This window comes from Artemia franciscana, chromosome 14 (assembly GCF_032884065.1).
Source record: "Artemia franciscana chromosome 14, ASM3288406v1, whole genome shotgun sequence".
In the NCBI taxonomy this organism is placed as follows: Eukaryota; Metazoa; Arthropoda; class Branchiopoda; order Anostraca; family Artemiidae; genus Artemia; species Artemia franciscana.
In genome coordinates this window covers 16,759,034-16,778,017 of record NC_088876.1, presented here as the reverse complement: position 1 = coordinate 16,778,017, position 18,984 = coordinate 16,759,034, and the positions used below count along the sequence as shown (strand labels likewise).

The 18,984-nt window shown below is 35.5% G+C and overlaps 1 protein-coding gene across 2 annotated transcripts in view; it reads right to left on the bottom strand.

Annotated features, from left to right (window-relative positions):
• The window catches only part of LOC136035397 (peroxidase-like), a 93,123-nt gene extending 76,549 nt beyond the window's left edge, over positions 1-16,574 (bottom strand). Inside the window, exons 1-2 of one of the 2 annotated variants that reach the window (XM_065717178.1) lie at positions 16,431-16,574; positions 1,537-1,668 (exon numbers count right to left, since the gene is read on the bottom strand). In XM_065717178.1, the coding sequence (XP_065573250.1) occupies positions 1,537-1,667 (131 nt within the window). In that variant the 5' untranslated portion in view covers position 1,668; positions 16,431-16,574. Of the gene's footprint in view, positions 1-1,536; positions 1,689-16,430 lie in introns of both variants that reach the window. The other variant, XM_065717179.1, reaches the window with a different exon arrangement.
• Between the last annotated feature and the right edge of the window lie 2,410 nt (positions 16,575-18,984).

The following is an 18,984-nucleotide window of genomic DNA, read 5'->3' as shown; positions in this document are numbered from 1 at the left end:
ATCAAAGGCCTTTTTGTTTAAAACATTTTTTTCCAAAATATGTTGCATAAACAGCGAAATAGTAGTTTTTGTTCATTTTAAATTTTAGTTTCTCCCTTCACTTTCTTCAGAAAAACAGTTTTCAATTAATTTCTATGCATTTAAAAATTTTAAAAATAGGCATAATAGACCTAGCAAGAGAAGATCTTTGTCCACCTCATTCAAGCAAACTATACAATTCAATATGAGGTTTTCCTAAAATAAAACATTCAATCCTAGTTGTTTCCTGAGGGAGCAATCTAGTATAGAAAGAACCTTAGTCCATAGTAATCGAAAATTTATAAACATGTATAAAAATATAAGGTAACGAAATATTGCCACTTGAACCTGATCATAAGAATTACAATAACCAAAAACCCCATCTACGATAATAAATTTCCTACATCTTGAACAATAAGGAAAATCACCTTTTCACCAACAAATATTAAAAATAAAACAGAATTTTGACAGAAAATGCGTCTTCGTATACGAAACGATTTAACACACGCAACTCTTTAAAAAAGCTTCTCTTCAGTGTAATGTGGTTTTTCAGTGACTCCGCTGCCTTATTTCTTATGTTTCGTTCTTTATTAGCTTCAACTAAGTAAAACCCGAAGGCTTTTTCTTAGCTTAGACTTCATTCCTACTTATGTTTCCACTACGAAGACTATGATGCTACTATTTTGACACTTTCTAGCCTTTATACTCCGGAAATTGCACACAAAGTGCTATCTCTTGAAGGTGATATGTAAAGCACCTAGATTCAGAAATTAGCTTTCAAAATGAATCCTTAAACGATTCCATGATGTTCCAGCGGCCCACTTGTGGCAGAGAAAGAAAAGAAAATGAAACACATCCAGTGATTTCCATGTCAAAAGTGATTGTTCTTGTTATTGGGTTGGGGGGGGGGGGGTTGTAGTTCTGCTATGTGGGTTCTCGACCTTGCGATTCTAATTGTACAATTTCATTTTCTGTAGGCAACTCCCATTATTTAGGGTCGTTAACCTTCGACCAGTGGGGGTGATGTTGAACTGGATGCACAATCGTTACAACTTTGGACATTTCTAATACAACACTTTTTGAAACTGAAATCTGACTTCTTGGTGGTTAAAGGCGGTCCAGGTATTAGAAAAGAGCACAGGCAGAGTGATTGTTTTCTAATCAATTTTTGCCCTTAGAAAGTCCACTAGAACAACAAATTTTTCAATCAAAACTGCCCCCCTCCAAAGCCATCCTTTCCATGGGAGATTGCCAAGGAAAGATTGTTATTTCTTTTCTAGCCCTTTTTCAGGCATCATGGGGAATCCAATCACACTCAACCAAACATTTTTGACTTCCCAACTAAATGAGCTTTCTCCCAAGCCTCTTAATATAATTTCGTCGTATAAAGTGGCCAGAAAAAATACAAATAGAAAATATATAAAAGCCACATGGCTATTTATTTAGATAGCGCAACACTGTTGCTTTTGAAACAATCATTGAATAAGTAGATAGACACAAAAAACACAAAAGACTTACTCAGAACCATGGAATCGATCCAAATTAGAGCTTTTTCCAATTCCTGGTATAATCAAAGCACAACCAGACTGACCGGATGCTTGAGTACAGGAAAAAAGTGCTACGCCAAGATAATATAAGAAGACTCTCATCCTGAAATAATTGCTGTTTTTATAAAAAAAAAAAAAACAATTAAGAACGATAAATATAAATGTGTTATAATTAAAGTTTTATTTTTGTGACTTCAATACCTACTTACAGAAATGGGTCAGACCTAGAACTTTTTAAGTGAAAACAAGGACATTTATTATCAACGCAACTTTGTATGATAGTCTTTTCGCTCATTAGTAAATCCTTTCTTAAAAACTTAAGATTTAGTATAAAGAACGAGGGATTAACGAGGGGACAAACCCCCTCATATACATAATAAAAATTTAAATATATAAAAGTTTGTTCTTAAGTTAATTCTTAAGTTACGTATATTTTTTACTAATAAAAACATTCGTTCAAATTAAAAGTTCTAGTTGCCTTTTTAAGTAACCGAAAAATTGGAGGGCAACTACGCCTCCTTCCCCACCTCTTATTTCTCACAATCGCCTGATCAAAATTAAGAGAAAGGCATTTAGCCAAAAAAAGAATTAGTATGCAACTTTTATTTTAATAATTTATGTGCGTCGAGCCAAAATCAAACATGCATTAATACAAAACGTTCAGAAATTAAATTTAAAAAAAACTAGTTTTTTTAACTGAAAGTAAGGAGCAACATTAAAACTTAAAACGAACTGAAATTAACGAACATCCGTATATGAAATGGGTTTTCCTCTCCGCAATCCCTCACTCTTTACTCTAAAGTTTGACTCTTTGCCTCGATTCTAATTTTTAAAACAATTAAAAAAATTAGCGTAAAGAGCGAGGGATTGTGGAGGGGAAAACTCATTTCATATACGGAGTAATTTCTTTTCGTTTTAAGTTTTAATGTTGCTCCTTACTTTCAGTTAAAAAAAACTAGTTTTTTTTATTTAATTTCTACACTGACGCGTCACCTCAACAATGATAGGTTAACAATAAACCTACCTAAAAGTGTTGTAATGAGAGTATCGTTTTTAAAGCCTTAATTGCCACCTGTTAAAAGTATCTACCCCACTGTTATTGAAAAGGTTGATGAACAGCTGTATACTAGATAAGGATTACTATTTTAGCTTTCATATGTATAAAAAAACGAATACTCTTTTCCTCAATTTTTACCGGTTTTCTCTTTGTGTGTGTACGTTTACCAATTTGTCATGCGTTTGCAATTTGTTACAGTTAAATATAGCAGAAATCATCAAACCATTGATTGTCAGAATTCAACTCGTACAGGGCATTGAATGCTGTTTCAGTACACTTTTCCCCAAATTCGCTTTAACTCTCTTGAGATTCGTCTGTTTTTAAGGGATTTATAGAATTTAGTATAAAACAAACTAAAATATTCTGTATTACATGAAATGTTTTCTTTTAATGTTTATGCAAAAAAGAATCCTACGTTGTCCTATTTTCGTTAAAGTTTCCTCCTTTTGGGTGTATATTTTATCAGATCTTCACATTTGGGTAACTTATCATAGTTCAACCCTATAGAAAAAAAAAGTGATAGAATTCAACGTAAATAGGCAGGGCTGTATCTGAGATGTTTTTGCGGAGGGGGTGTAGAATAAGATTTTCATTGTTTTTTATTACAGAAAAATACTTAAAAAAACGCATCAAAAATTTGGTTATATGCATTTTGTTTCGTTTTTATGAGCCGGACACACATTTTGGGGGGCTATCTAACCCCCACCATGGATACAGCCTTGTGTATGGACCTGTGAAATTATTGGAGCACCGGTACTATTTTAAACGTAACTTGCCAGTTTTCAAGGATTTATTGAATTTAAGGTAAACTATAATAAAACAAGTTCTAATTTGATTATTGTTGGCATTTATATGACCAAGAAAGACTTTATTCTACCACGCCCATTAAGTTTTTCGCAATGTTGGGGCACGTTTCATCAATTTTTCATACTTTAACAGCTAAATCATATATAAATGGCCAAATAGCTTACATTTTTTTTCTTTAGGCATTACTCGCAAACTGCAATTCCTAAATAACTATTCAACTAGGGCAGTTGAGCATGAGCTTTTCAAGTTGGAAGGTACTTCAAGGCTAGGCAATTTTTAATGATCATTTCTCATACTAAAAAAATAAGTTTAATTTGAAATTTTTCAGAAATTAGAATAATTCAGCGAAGATGACTTAGTTTGGAAAACATGAATTGTTATTGAGAACAAAAAGCTTTATAATGCAAGTAGGTTTGTATTTTGGCTTTTAAATCCGAAAGAAATATTTTAGAAAGTCTTCAACTTCGAGAGCGACTCAAAAAAGTTTATTTTTTGAAAGTTATACGCTAGTTAATATATCTTTTTTGGGAGTTTTATACGAAATTTCATAGTTGTCACTCTTATAAAAACACCCGCAAGGACACTTTCAAAGACACTTCCATTGGGGAAATTATGTAACAACCTTTTTTGGTCCTGTTGCCAGCAGGCTCAAAATTTCAAAAGTCGGGGTTCTCCAAATTATGAAAATTTTAAGTCTACTAGTGCCTTGACTGTGAACTTCAAGCCTCTAACAGTTCTGGGGGAAGTTTCTTTGTATATAGGTACCTTCCTACCAATCAACAGTTCGTGGTAACGAACTCTAGTAAGGAGCGACCCGGCTCAATAGTAACCAAAACTCTAAAAACGGAATTTTGATACCAATAGTTACATCAAAAGAATCGTATTTGTATGCTGATTTCAAATATATAAAATTCATCAAGTTTAGTCCTACCCATCAGAAGTTACGAGCCTGAGAAAATTTGCTCTATTTTAGAAAATAGGGGGAAACGCCCCCTAAAAGTCATAGAATCTTAACGAATCAGACCATCAGATTCAGCGTATCATAGAACCCTGCTGTACAATTTCCAAGCTCCTATCTACAAAAATGTGGAATTTTGTATTTTTTGCCAGAAGACAAATCACGGATTTTTTTTTTTTTTGCTTTTTTTCTTTTTCCCAGGGGTGATCGTATCGACCCAGTGGTCCTAGTATTTTGCGAGAGGGCTCATTCGAACGGAAATGAAAAGTTCTAGTGCCCTTTTTAAGTGACCACAAAAATTGTAGGGCACCTAGGCCCCCTCCCAGGCTCATTTTTTCCCAAAGTCATCGGATCAAAATTCTGAGATAGCCTTTTTATTTAGCATAGTCGAGAAACCTTATAACTACGTCTTTGGGGACGACTTACTCCCCCACAGTCCCCGTGGGAGGGGCTGCAAGTTACAAATTTTGACCAGTTTTTGCATATAGTAATGGTTTTTGTGGAGGGGGATTTTTCAGTTGGGAGGGGGGTTGAGAAGAGGGGGATATGTGGGGGATACTTTCCATGGAGTAATTTGTCATGGGGGAAGAAGATTTCCATAAAGGGTGCGCAGCATTTTCTAGCATTATTTAAAAAAGACAATGAAAAAATAAATACACAAAAGTTTTTTTTAACTGAAAGTAAGGAGCAGCATTAAAAATTAAAACGAAGAGAAAATATTACGCATCTATTTATTCTACTTCCTTTGTGATTCAGGGAACATAATTTCAGCATTAGTGTAAAGAGCGAGGTATTGACGAGTGGGTGAGCCCTCTCATATACATAATAAAAACGTACGAATATAGAAGTTTGTTACGTAAGCTAATTCGTAAGTTACATATATCTTTTACTAATGAAAACGTTCGTAAAAAACTAAAAGTTCTAGTTGCCTTTTTAAGTACCCAAAACATTGGAGGGCAACTGGGCCTTCTCTCCCTCCTTCTTTCTCAAAATCCCCCTGAAAAGGTCTGTTAACTTCCAAATAACCATTACTGTATGTAAACGCTGGACAAAGTTTGTAACTTGCATCCCCTCCCCCGAGGACTCTGGGGGAGTAAGTTAGCCCCAAAGACATAGTTATTATGTTTTTCGACTATGTTGAACAAAATGGGTATCTCAAAATTTTAATCCGTTGACTTTGGGAAAGAAATGAGCGTGGGAGGGGGCCTAGGTGCCCTCCAATTTTTTTAGTCATTTAAAAAAGGCACTAGAACTTTCAATTTCCGTTTGAATAACCCCTCACATGACATTCTAGGACCACTTGGTCGATACGATCACCCCTGGGAAAAAAAACAACAACAAATAAACACGCACCCGTGACCGGCCTTCTGTCAAAAAATACTAAGCTCCACATATTTTGTAGATACTTGAAACTTCTACAGAAGGAACTTGAAACTTCTACAGTATGTTTCTCTGATACGCTGAATGCGATGGTGTGATCCTATAACTTTCAGGGGGTGTTTCCCCCCTATTTTCCAAACCAAGACAAATTTTCCAAGGCTTGTAACTTTTGATGAGTAAGACTAAATTTAATGAAACTCATATCTTGAAAATCAGCACAAAAATATAATTCTTTTGATGTATCTATTAGTATCAAAATTCCGGTTTAATAGAGTTTCTTTTACTATTGAGCCGGGTCGCTCCTTACTATAGTTCGTTACCACGAACTGTTTGGTTGACATGTATCATCATAAATATAAATAGCATCCCTGACTAACAACTTCCCCCCTCCTATTGACACAATGCCGGTTCCTGATTGATATCAAAACAGTTAATGCGCTTTGAATTTGGAAATGGAAACTTTTTTGGGTAAACTTTAATTTGTTTCGCCATATAATGCAATAATCATCAGTAACAATTCTTCAGCAAAAATATTCTTTATTAAAACGCTTTAATAAAAAGCTTTTGTGTTAGAATGTTATTTTATAAAAATGAATAAACTTAATTTTGTTTAAAGACAGTGAAAATAACTCCTACTGCTGACGTAGCTAAAACCTAGTAAAGAGCTTAAAGAAGCCGGAATCTAAGCAAGGGGGGCTTTTAAAGAAATTGTCAAATGATATGTATATTACTGTGATTGTCTGAAATCTGGTTAATGTCGACATTCACCGGTGAATGTGCAAAATTCCCTTTTCTCTGCTTAGATTCAATTAGCTTTGCGAATCAGCTTTTCACTCATATGCAAGCTTTGATGGTAAAAGTTAAAGTTAGGTTTGTTTAAACTAGGTTATAGATCTCAGCAGTGGGTTAAAAACCTAACCTAAACTAACCCAACCAACCTAACGAGTCACCATCAAACCTTGCAAAAAACTGAAAAAGTCGACTGACAACACTGACTTAATCCACGGAGAAAAAGAGGTTTTTCGGCACCGCTGAATGTTGGCATTCACAAATTTCGGACATTCACGGTAACATATATATTCCATGTACCGCTATTTTTAAGAAACTAATTTTTATTCAGCTGACAAATAATTTATGCTTAAGAGAAGAAACTGCAAATTTTTAAAGAGCCTGAAATTCCACTAAAACGACGTCCAATTGAAATAAAAAGTATACTGTTAAATTTCTCATACACTTTTATTCAAGGACTACAGTCCCCCTATCCTTGAGCAACAAGGAAAACATTATTGCATAGTTAGCACTAATGTGTTTGCTTTTGCTCAATCTGTTTGTTTTTCCCAGGAGGGATCATATTCAACCAGCAGTGGAAAAAGATTCATCAAACAGTGAAAAAATAGTGCTTTTTTCAGTAGTGTCAGAGATTTAGCCGCAGAAAACTGAAGTTTTTAGCCATTTTAGGGTGCAAAACATCAATGCTGACTAAAAATAAAGGTCAAAATGGTGAAAAATAAAATTTCTTAAATAACCAATTACTTCTTCAAGGTTAGAAACCCCTTTTTCAGCGGTTTACAGTTACCCTGTCCAAAAATCAAGGAGTATCACATTTTAGCACCGCTAGTTCAATCCTATAGGGGCAAAATTGAACAAAATGAGCCAAAAACGCATGAGGTGCCACCAAAATAGAGTAGAATGTAACCGAGATTCCTGCTTTTGACACCCAAGTTTGTTATGCACCAGATATTCTATTTTTTGGAGCTGAGACTTACAACTCTAACTCCGGTTATTCAGCAATGCCGAAATATTATCGTAGTCAAGGATCTTGAACCCATGGTAATACAAACTGGAACTGAGGATGCAGGCATAGTCACAAAGAATACAAAAAAGAATGTTACTAAGAATGCAAAAAAAAAATACATGAAATCACCATTAGAAAAAGAAAAGATAAAAGGTTCATTCACATATATAAAAAAAAGTCGCTCCCAAAACTAGAAAAATAGAGTAGAAAATCAGGAATTTTCACTGCGCATTTCCAAGTAATGTCACTAAAATGCAAAAAAGGGAGCTGAGATTGCAAGAAAAGTAGTCAAGTTTTTTTTTTTTTTAATTAAAATCTTGACTCCGAAATTGCCATTCTTGGGTTATTATCTTGAGTTCAAAACACCTCTTGGGCTATCGAAAAGTTGTGGGCATCAAGTCATGGCTAATTGTAGAAAAAGCCAAGACAGATAGTCCACTTGAGTGAGAAGCAAATCTGGCATTAATACCCCCCTCCCCCTCTTATTAGGATTGAATAAAAATGATGTTAGTTCATTTGCTAGAACATATGTCTATCTATTATCCGTCCATGCGTTATTCCTAGGGCAGAAGAACTAAGGTAGATAGTCATAGAGCTAAGATAGTCATAGAACCTAAAGTTTTTCAAGTGTTTGGTTAAATGGCACGGGTAAACGGTGGGAGTAAGTATGCCTCTCGTATTGGACCAACGCTTTTTCTTTCTTTTAGCAAGTCACGTTCGCCTAGAGTCTCAGGTAGGTTGACCAAAAATTTAAAATTGACATAGGACCATTAGATTGTCTGGAATTAGAGGTAAACAAGGCATACCTACCTATGCTCTTAGGCAGGTTGAACCAGGAATTATTTATATAAGAAGTTCCGTATATTTTGTGAGGAAGTTTGAGAGAGGTAGGGAGTAAAACTTGATTCAACACCCTATTTTAACAAAAAGTAACTTCGATCTTCTTTGGATCATCACCTAAGTTTGATAAAAATTTCGATATCAGGCTTATAAAAGACATGAGTAAAATTGTCTTAATTTTAGCACCCGTACAATAAATTCACCACACTAGCTTCCTATTCCATTACAGTTTATATTTCGTAAGAGATTGACGAGTAAATGGAAAAAAAGATCACTCCATGTTTATCTTAATCACTTTATTTTAGGGCCAAAAATCATTCTCAAAGTAATGCTCGTGTGACAACCTTGACTCTTAGCAGCCACTGGGCATCATGAAAATTAATATTAAAGGACACACTGATCAATTTCATGATTAGTGAATAATTCTGGCTTCCTTGATTCTGGAACTATTAAACTACATATAGGTGTGTTTTCTGGCATTAGATTAATGACATTTATATAAAACCAAAAAGCGAATTCAAAACCTGATACGAGCAAAAATTAAGTTGTATATGAATTCAAAATGAGCAGGAATTAATAATAAGTACGACATGCAGTTAAAAACAAGCCAAGATCACAATGAACATTGATGCTAAACTTAAAACAAACGAAAATTGCCAAAAGTAGTTATGATTTTCTCGTTTCTAACTTCCCCTCCCAAGCAAAAACCGTAACACTATCTAGCCTATGTATTGCTGAAAACTGAAGACACAATTAGAACAAAAATTTATATTTAGCCAACTGATATTCTATACATTTGAGTTTAAAATTAATAAAATTTTGAAGCAGCAAATATACTGCATACTAGACTAATAAAAACGAAATATTTTTCTATAAAATAGAATGACATAAATCTCATATGATATTACCTCTAGCAAAATTCTAAGAATCAACAGATTGCTTTAAAAGGAAAATCAGAGGCTTAATACCGGTCGGGATTTAAAATAAGAGCTCTGAGTCACGAGGTCCTTCTAAATATCAAAATTCATTAAGATCCGATCACCCACTCGTAAGTTAAAAATACCTCAATTTTTCTAATTTTCCCCTCCCTTCAGCCCCCCCCAGATGGTCGAATCGAGGAAAACAACTTTATCAAGTCAGTTTGTGAAGCTCCCTGACACACCTACCAATTTTCATCGTCCTAGCACGTCCAGAAGCACCAAACTCGCCAAAGCACCGAACCCCACCTCCTAACTCCCCCAAAGAGAGCGGATCTCGGTCACGTCAATCACGTATCTACGACATTTTTAAGCGTTTTCCAAGATTTCCCGTTTTCCCCTCCAACTCCCCCCAATGACAACATATCTGGTCGGGATTTGAAATAAGAGCTCTGAGACATGAGTTCCTTCTGAATATCAAATTTCATTAAGATCCCGGTCACCCGTTCTTAAGTTAAAAATACCTCAATTTTTCTAATTTTTCCAAATTAACAGCCCCCAGCTCCCCCAAAGAGAATGGATCCGTACCAATTATGTTAATCTCGTAGCTATAACTTCTACTTATTTATCCCATCAAGTTTCATCCCAATATCTCCACTCTAAGCGTTTTCCAAGATTTCCGGTTTCCAAGATTTCTGTTTCCCCCCTCCAACCCTCTATGTCCCCGGATCCGATTCGAATTGAAAATGTAGCATTTGAGACATAAGATTTTTCTATATACCAAGTTTCATTGAGATCCGATCACCCATTCGTAAGATACCTCGATTTCACGTTTTCCAAAAATTCCGACTTCCCCCTCCAACTCATAATGCAATTACCAACTTCATAATAGCTAGGTGTTATTACCAACACTATTGTAATCAGTATGTTCAAGTGGACAATCTGGTTTCTCTAGCATCGGGGCAAAATCTTGATACGACCCCTCCCCCTGTCTCCAAAAATTTTCCGGCCAAATTTTTAGCAAAATCTTCATTTATTGACAAAATTCGGACACAAAATGTCAAAAAAATTTAACTGATTAAGATTCGGTCTGCTTACTTTTATTTTCAAGGAATGGTGATGGAGACATGGAAAAATTAAAATTGTGGATTTAATTTGCTTATACTTACAGCCAACGGCGCCTTCTACTTTATTTTAGTGGATACAAAATCTCAAAAATTACAAAATGAATATAGCTTAACCACTAAATCATTTATTTGCAATTTTGTGCACCTAAAATTTCTACGCCCGGGGCATGTGACCTCTCTGCCCCCCCCCCCTAAAATGCCTCTTTGATGTTCATAACGTGTCAAAGAGCATTACTGTTATTGCTAGCTGCTAATGCACATGCAAGAATCCTTTCTTAAACAAAACACAATGAGAGGAACTGTTTTTACTGAACACGATGCTAAAAAAATTGCTTCTTTTAACGACATGACTTGGCAAACTGATATGGTGAATTTATTCGAATTTGCGTACGATTAACAATAGCTGCTAGTCAACTTGCTTTTCTGTTCATATAAATATTGCATTACTTCCTAGTTCCAAACGAATAAAACTAGTGATTCTTCTAGCTATTGCGTTTGTATGAGGACATGATCATAACACAAATGGTTTTTTTTTGTACGAATGACACTAATCCTACCAACCTGTTTCAGAGTTCAGCCTCTAAAGGCCAGCGAGCTGCTGCTGCTGTACTAAAATTGCCACAAAAATGGTGAAAAAACCACCGCTGACCAAAAGATTGAGCCACGTCAAGAAAAATTACCGCTTCATGATGAAGTAATTCAGAATTCTAGAAACTTCCTTTTTTGTAAATAGATAATAAACGTAAATTTAGGCTGAAATATTCGTTCCAATTTACCAAGACTAGTCAAAAGTTTTTATAGTGGTGGTTTTTGTTGAACATCATAAAAAAAACAAATGAAACGTTTGAGTCATCTGGATTTTTGACAGCCCAAGAAAGATTCAGAAGCAAACGATGGATTTGACCGATTACACATCCAGGCAACGAAAAATCCCAGATAAAAACACAGCTTAAATACACCTGTCTTTTTATGTTTACGTTTGGTTGACTTTGTCCCCACAGACAACAAAATGGTTGACTTTGGCCCCACGAACAACAAAATGGTTCACTTTGGCCCCATGAACAACAAAATGTTTGACTTTGGCCCCACGAACAACAAAACGGTGGACTTTAACGCCATGAACAACAAAATGGATGACTTTGGCCTCACGAACAACAAACTGGTTGACTTTGGCCTCACGAACAACAAAATATATGAAATTGGCACCACAAACAACAGAGTGGCCGACACTGGCCCCACGAACAACAAAATAGTTGACTTTGACCCCACGAACAAAAAAATAGTTGACTTTGACCTCCCGAACAACAAAATGGTTGGCTTTGGTCTCACGAACAGCAAGATGTTTGGCTTTGGCCCAACGAACAAAAAAATGGTCTGCTTGGCCTTTACAAACTCCTCTACCCTATAGTGAGATTTTGGAGATAGTCTAGGGCTCAGATATATTTTTTATGTATTTGTAATAGCAGTTTGAAAACGAAGTATTTAAACTGTCTAATATGTATCTTGTACAAGCATTGAAACTTTTTTAAACACAGATGTAACATAGAATTTTTTTATTTTGACAGCGATATCATGCATATTTACTTTTTTCAAACAGTTCGTGGTAAGGAACGGTAATTATGAAGTGACCCAGCTCCATAGTAGCTGAAACTCTAAACACGGAATTTTCATACCAATAGATGCATCAAAAGAATCGGATTTTTATGCTGATTTAAAATATATTAGTTTCATCAAGACGTATTTACATTTAAATCTCGATACAAAAGCTCCTGGCAACATTTGATCCCCCCCCGTCGCAAATTCTACTGGCGGCACTACAACGTCCCCACCTCTCCACATTTTATGCTTTAATTTAAGACCACTGGGTTGATACGATCATCCCTGGGGAAAACAAACAAATAAACACGCATCCTAATATTTCTTCTGGTAAAAAAAAAATACAAAGCTCCACATTTGTGTAGATAGGAGCTTGACACCCATACAGTACGGTTCTCTGATATGCTCAATCTGATGGTGTAACTTTCATTGAAATTACTCAAGTTCTAGAAGGGTGTTTTTCCCTTTTTTTGCGAAAATTTCTCAGACTCGTAGCCTTGAATGAGTAAAACTAAACTTAATGAAATTATACATATTCGAAACCAGCATATTAAGTTAATTCTTTTAGTATATCTATCGGTATCAAAATCCTTTTTTACCGTTTTCTACAGTTTCGGTTTCTATTGAGCCGGGTCGCTCCTTACTTACAGATGTTTACCACGAACTGTTTAAACCTCAATTTTCTCAGATTTCCCTTTGGTTGCTATTACATATGTGAGGGAGTTGCCCCTCCTCAATACTTCGTTCTTTACTCTAAAATGTTTGTGAATTTGTAAAAACCTTATTATTCTAATGAAACGGTCTTTGTGTGGACCGTTAAAGACCGTTTAAGGAGTCATTCTTAAATAATTGGTACAAAAAGCCCAAAATTAGCGTAAGGAGCGAGGTACCGAGAAGGGGGCAACCCCGTAATACACGTAATAATTTCTGTTCGTTTTTAGTTTTAATGTTTCTCCTTACTTTCAGTTGAAAAACTTTGTTTTTTTAAATTTAAATTCTGTTTGTTTTGTAAATAATGCTTCATGGAAATTCTCTTCCCCCATGAAGAACTCATCCATTGAAATATCCTCCACGTAACATTCACCCCCCTCCCACCAGAAAATCCTCCTGAAAATGTCTGTATACTTCCAAATAACCAATACTATATGTAAACATAGGCAAAGTTCGTAACTTGCAGTCCCTCCCCCAGAGACTGTAGGGGATTGAGTCGTCACCAAAGACGTAGTTATTTAGTTTTCGACTAAGCTGAACAGCTTAGTCGAGGTCACACAGGTCAGAGCTTAGTTTTTGAACAAAATTGCTATCTCAAAATTCTGATCAAACGATTTTGAGGGAAAAAGTGGCATGGGGGGGGCCTAGTTGCCCTCCAATTTTTTGGTCACTTAAAAATAGTACTAGAACTTTTATTTTCCTTCAAATGAGCTCTTTTTCCAAATTATAGGACCACTGGATCGATACGATCACACCTGGAAAAAAAGAAGCACGCATCCGTGATCAAAATATAAAATTTACATTTTTGCATATAAGAGCTTTAAACCTATACAGTAGGATTCTCTGATACGTTGAAACTGATGATGTGATTTTTATTACGATTCTATGAGTTTTCAGGAGTTTCCCCCTCTGTTTTCGAAAATCAGGCAATTTTTCTCAGGCTCGTAACTATTGATTGGTGAAACTAAACGTAACGGATTTTACATATTTGAAGTCAACATAAAAAGCCAATTCTTTTTATATTTCTATTGATATAAAATTCCGTTTTTTAGAGTTTCGGTTACTATTGAGCTGGGTTACTTACAGTTCGCTTCTTACTTACAGTTCGTTACCACAAACTATTTGATTTTTATACAAATGGATTGAGAATTGAACCAAAACAAATTCAAGATTTCTTTCTTAGGGCAGCATGGTTTCCGTTTTAGAAGGTCACACAGTGACCTACTGTTTGGATTTGGCGTATTACTTGATGAAGCAAAGGAATGGCAAATACAAGCCTGCTAGTCTTTATAGACTTCTTGAACGCATTTTGATCTGCGTCTCAATCCACTTAGGACTATGTAGGAAATATTATTATATTACAGTGTAAATTTTGAACGCGATGAAATCCCTTTACCTTTGTGCAGTGCAAAAAAAAAGAATACTACTGCTGCTAACAACTCACTGCAGCAACAACCCGCCTGAGGCCAACGGAACTAAGTACGATCCACCTGCATCCCAATCGTTTCAAAGCCTCCCTCTTTACACCCTTCCAGGAAGTTCCAATTTACCTAAAACCTTTCCTTAGGACCTCCTACCACTCCATTTCGGAGATTACCTGCTTTTAATTAAGCTTTAGATGATTGGCTGACAGGGAAGACTTTTGGCAATCTGCCATCCTTTATCCACAGAACGTGCCCTAGCCATCTCAATCTTTCTCTCATTATAGCCTTAGAAACCAGGATTGAACCACATTTTTCGTACAGCTTACTGTTTGAAACACGGTCAGTCAGACGGGTGTCAAAAACAATCTGCAGACATTTTCTCTGGGAAAAAAAATCTAACAAATACTCTTCCGTCTTTCGTAGTGCCCACCTTTGACCACTGTGATCACTGTAGCTTCCAACATTCTAATCTTGGTTCGCAGACTTATCTTCCTATTCTTCCAAACTTTTTCAACATTGAAAAAATATCATAGGTCATGGTTATTCTACTATTAACAGTGATTAATAGAATAATCATGATTGATACTATGAGCTTTGGTATCTTGGCAGTGAATTAACGCAAGACGGCAATTGTGACACGCAAGGACAGAGTTCAGCCAGCTAAATAATGTATAGAGTGCCTCTAAATACTCCAAAAAGCTTAAGCTAAGATTTTTGAATAGTATTTTAGTCATGGTCCTACACCGTTTCGAGTCATGGAGCTTGTCAAAAACAGACGGAAAAAGACTGCTAAGACTAAAAAAATTGTCCGATAAAAGTACTAGCAGTACACTGAACTGAAAGAATGTGGAACGTAGAGATTGGAAACTTCACCAATCTGACTCTAATCCTCGATGAAATTTACAAGTGATGTTGTAAACACTGGGGACATACGATAAAAAACGAAGGAAGGCAAACGTCCATATAATTGTGGTTCTGGAAACCACCTGATCTGCGTAAAAACTGTGTGCGGAGTACAGTAATCTGGCGGTTATCTGAAAAAGGGGCCACACAGTCCAAGAAGGTCGACGGAGGAGCCCGGGACTGAGAAATGGGGATTTTAACAGTTGTAGCCTCATGTGCCCCAAGTCGTGAAAGTGAGTAAGCTTAAGTCTAAGGAACTAAGTAAGTAAGAGATGACAATAATTTCAAAATTCATAAGTTTTTTATCAATTGTTTTTTTTTACAGCATAACCCATTAGCCCCTAATTTTTTTTTAGTGCTTGTCTCTGAGAGAAAACTAAACTCAAAATAGCCTGCAAAAATTTTGTAACAACGTTGTACGTTGTACCTTGGAAAATTCTTGTCAGCTTCAAATATTTTCATTTAAGTTCTGAATTGCCTAACGTTTGACGTCGACACTTTTAACAAATCAAATTCCTTGAGGTAATGAATATATACAGTATGTAATAATTCAGAGGCAATAAAGTATGGAAATACCTGTTAGCCCCGGAAATTCTATGGAATGTTTTATTGTTTAATTTTCCATCGACTGTTGCATAAATCTTTGCCAAAAAATGACCGTTAATTTTCCCGATTATTTACCATATTTTGCAGTCAGCACATACTTCCTTTGATTCGTTTGACAATTATCCCATTTTGAACTAAGCAATATATATATATATATATATATATATATATATATATATATATATATATATATATATATATATATATGTGTGTGTGTGTGTGTATATGATCCCTATGTTACCCCTTGTTCATTCACTTATGCAAAAAACTTCGTAGAAATAAGCAAGTTCATGGATTCACGGAATGACAGATGGGGTATCCCTCTCTATATCCCACATGACTTGACTAATCAACGATAAGACTAAGGTGCGGGTGCTCCTATCATATCCTTAAAAGGCAGAGTTTCAATTTAGCTAACAATTGAGAGAAATCTGGGTTGAAATGTCAAGCGATTAAAGGTGGGTTCTTGGGTTTGACAATATTGTGAACCTTAACATGTTTCGAGAATTTTTAAATTCTGGATTTCCTGTTTTTCATAGGTCTTACAGCATATTTTCTCAATCTTTCCATACTACAAGATAAATTTGTGATTGGTATTTAAGAAATATTCAATAACTTTTAAATACCTTTAATTGCTTTATCTACAGTCTATTGTTTTACACATGAGGTACACTGCATTTGTACCATTAGCCTACGCTTTACCTGCGAGTTAGCAACAGTAGCTAAAAGTGCGGTAAATCTTACTTTAACTAGTTTCTTTATCCTTATACAAAAAGCATCCGATTATTCTTATTATGAACTTCTTTAACGACTACTTCAAAAATGAAACTAAATGAAAATCATCACATAAGAGCGGTACTCCAGTTGTTTTATCGGACCTTCAGGGTATCTACCCAATGTCAATGCTAAAAGCTTTCCAGTAGACTTAAAACCAAGCCGGGTTTAACTTTAGAACTGTCCAGGGTCACTCCCCTATATTCTTTTTTCAAATTTAATGCTCTGTTTATTTCATATTTCTCCTGCCATACATAAAGACTAAATCAGATAATGTATTTTTGAGTAAATTAAGTCTTTTGAATTGGTAACACGCGCGATAGTAACCAAAATTCTAAAAAACCAATTTCTCATACCAATAAATACAATCGGATTTTTATGCTGATTTCTAATATTCATTTTTCATCAAGTGTAATCTTACCCATCAAAGTTACGAGACTGAGAACATTTGCCTTATTGGGTTAAATGAGAACATTTAACCCCTAAAAGTCATAGAATCTTAATGAAAATCCCCATCAGATTCAGCGTATCAGAGAGTCCTTCTGTAGAGGTTTCAAGCTCATATCTGCAAAAATGTGGAATTTTGTATTTTTTACCAGAAGAAAGATCAAGGATGAGTGTTTATTTGTTATTGTTTTTTCCCCAGGGTGATCGCATCGACCCATTGGTCCTAGAATATAATGAAAGGCATCATTCGAACGGAAATTAAAAGCTCTAGTGCCCTTTTTAAATGACCGAAAAATTGCATTTTTTTAATGACCGAAAAATTGGCCCTCTCCCATGCCCATTTTTTCCCATAGTCACCCGATCAAAGTTTGATATAGCCATTTTGTTCAGCATGGTCAAAAAATATAATAACTATGTCTTTGAGGATGACTTAACCCCCAAAAGTCCCTGGGGGAAGGGCTGCAAGTTGTGAACTTTGCCCATTGTCTACATATGGCACTTGTTATTGGGAAGTATACAGACCTTTTCAGGGGAGATTTTTCTGGTGGGAGGGTTGGGAGGAGGGGATTACATGGGAGGATCTTTCTATGGAGGAAATTTTCATGGAGGAAGGGAATTTTGCATGAAGGGACACCAGATTTCCCAGTATTGTTTAAAAAACGATCAGAAACTAAACAAAAGAAACAAGTTTTTCAACTGAAAGTAAGGAGCAACATTAAAACTAGACGAACAGAACTTATTACGTATATGGGAGGGGATTTCACCCCCTCGTCATTATCTCGCTCTTTACGATAAAGTTTTTTTTAGTACTTTCACAAGAGCTAACTATTCAATTAAACGGCCTTTGTGATTCAGGGTTTATACTTAAAGAATCGGAACACAATTTGAACTTTAGAGTAAAGACCGAGGCAATTATGAGGGGGCCAAACCCCCTCATATGCGTAATAATTTCTATTCGTTTAAAATTTTAATTTTGCTCCTTACTTTCAGTTGAAAAAAACTTGTTTTTTTTAATCTAGTTCAGATGAAGATGTTGATTAAGACGCTACGTGTATTTGGTCCTTACGATATTAAATGGAGAAATAGCCCCAGCGCATATTTTCTATTTTTCTTATTGCGTTCAGAGAAATTTACAAAAAAAAAAACTAGTTTTACATACAGATGTTTGTACAGGAAGCAGCTGAAGGGTTAACTTTAAAACCTGTGGTGTCAAATGTTTGAGTTGAGCCTGAGCTAATTGAAGAGCAACAAAGAGCAGGCTACGTATAAAAAAAAGTACCACGTGCTTAAACCCTAAACTTGCGTTCAAACTGCATTTTTCAAAGAACTTGTCTATTATGAAATATTTCTTAATGGACAAAAAGCAGGCAAATACGCTGAATTTGTTTTAGGAGAGGCTAAGCATTTCGTGGCGGGTAAAGTTGCCAAGAATGGGTATATCATATGAGGAAAATGCTATTTGGAAGTAAAAATTAAAGATTTAGGAGGAGGTATCTTGGAAAAAATCCTCCGTGCTTACTTTAGAAGAGCCGAGACTTCTTTTTGCTTTACTTACTTTTATCACATCGTCATTAAAAAAGAAGATAATCTCCCTGCCATACTTACGGTTATGAGCTCTGTTTGCCATGGCCCTGTTTGCCCTGGTTGATTTCACATGAAGTAAACCAGATGATCCAAAAGAATTTTTATTGATGGGAATAAGAGGTGGTTAAAGACTTTTTTTAAACTGTGTTTGTAAGACGAATATACGAGTTGGGGAAATATTGTTTAGTTTTGTGGGTGGAATAGTCTCTTGACTAGCATTTTTACGGCCCATTTATGAGCCAGATTAATATTTTCGGGAGGGGGTGACCCTAGAAATATCCTCCCCATCAGAGTGCTACTGAGTCTTAGTCTGAAGATCAGCTGGCTTATGAGATATACTCTGAGTAAGAGTATTCTTCCAAGATTATGTTTAAATATTTCCAGGAAAACTTTCCATTATTAAATATATATATATATATATATATATATATATATATATATATATATATAACTGCTAAGACTAGTGCGCATAATTCTTATATACGGCACCATC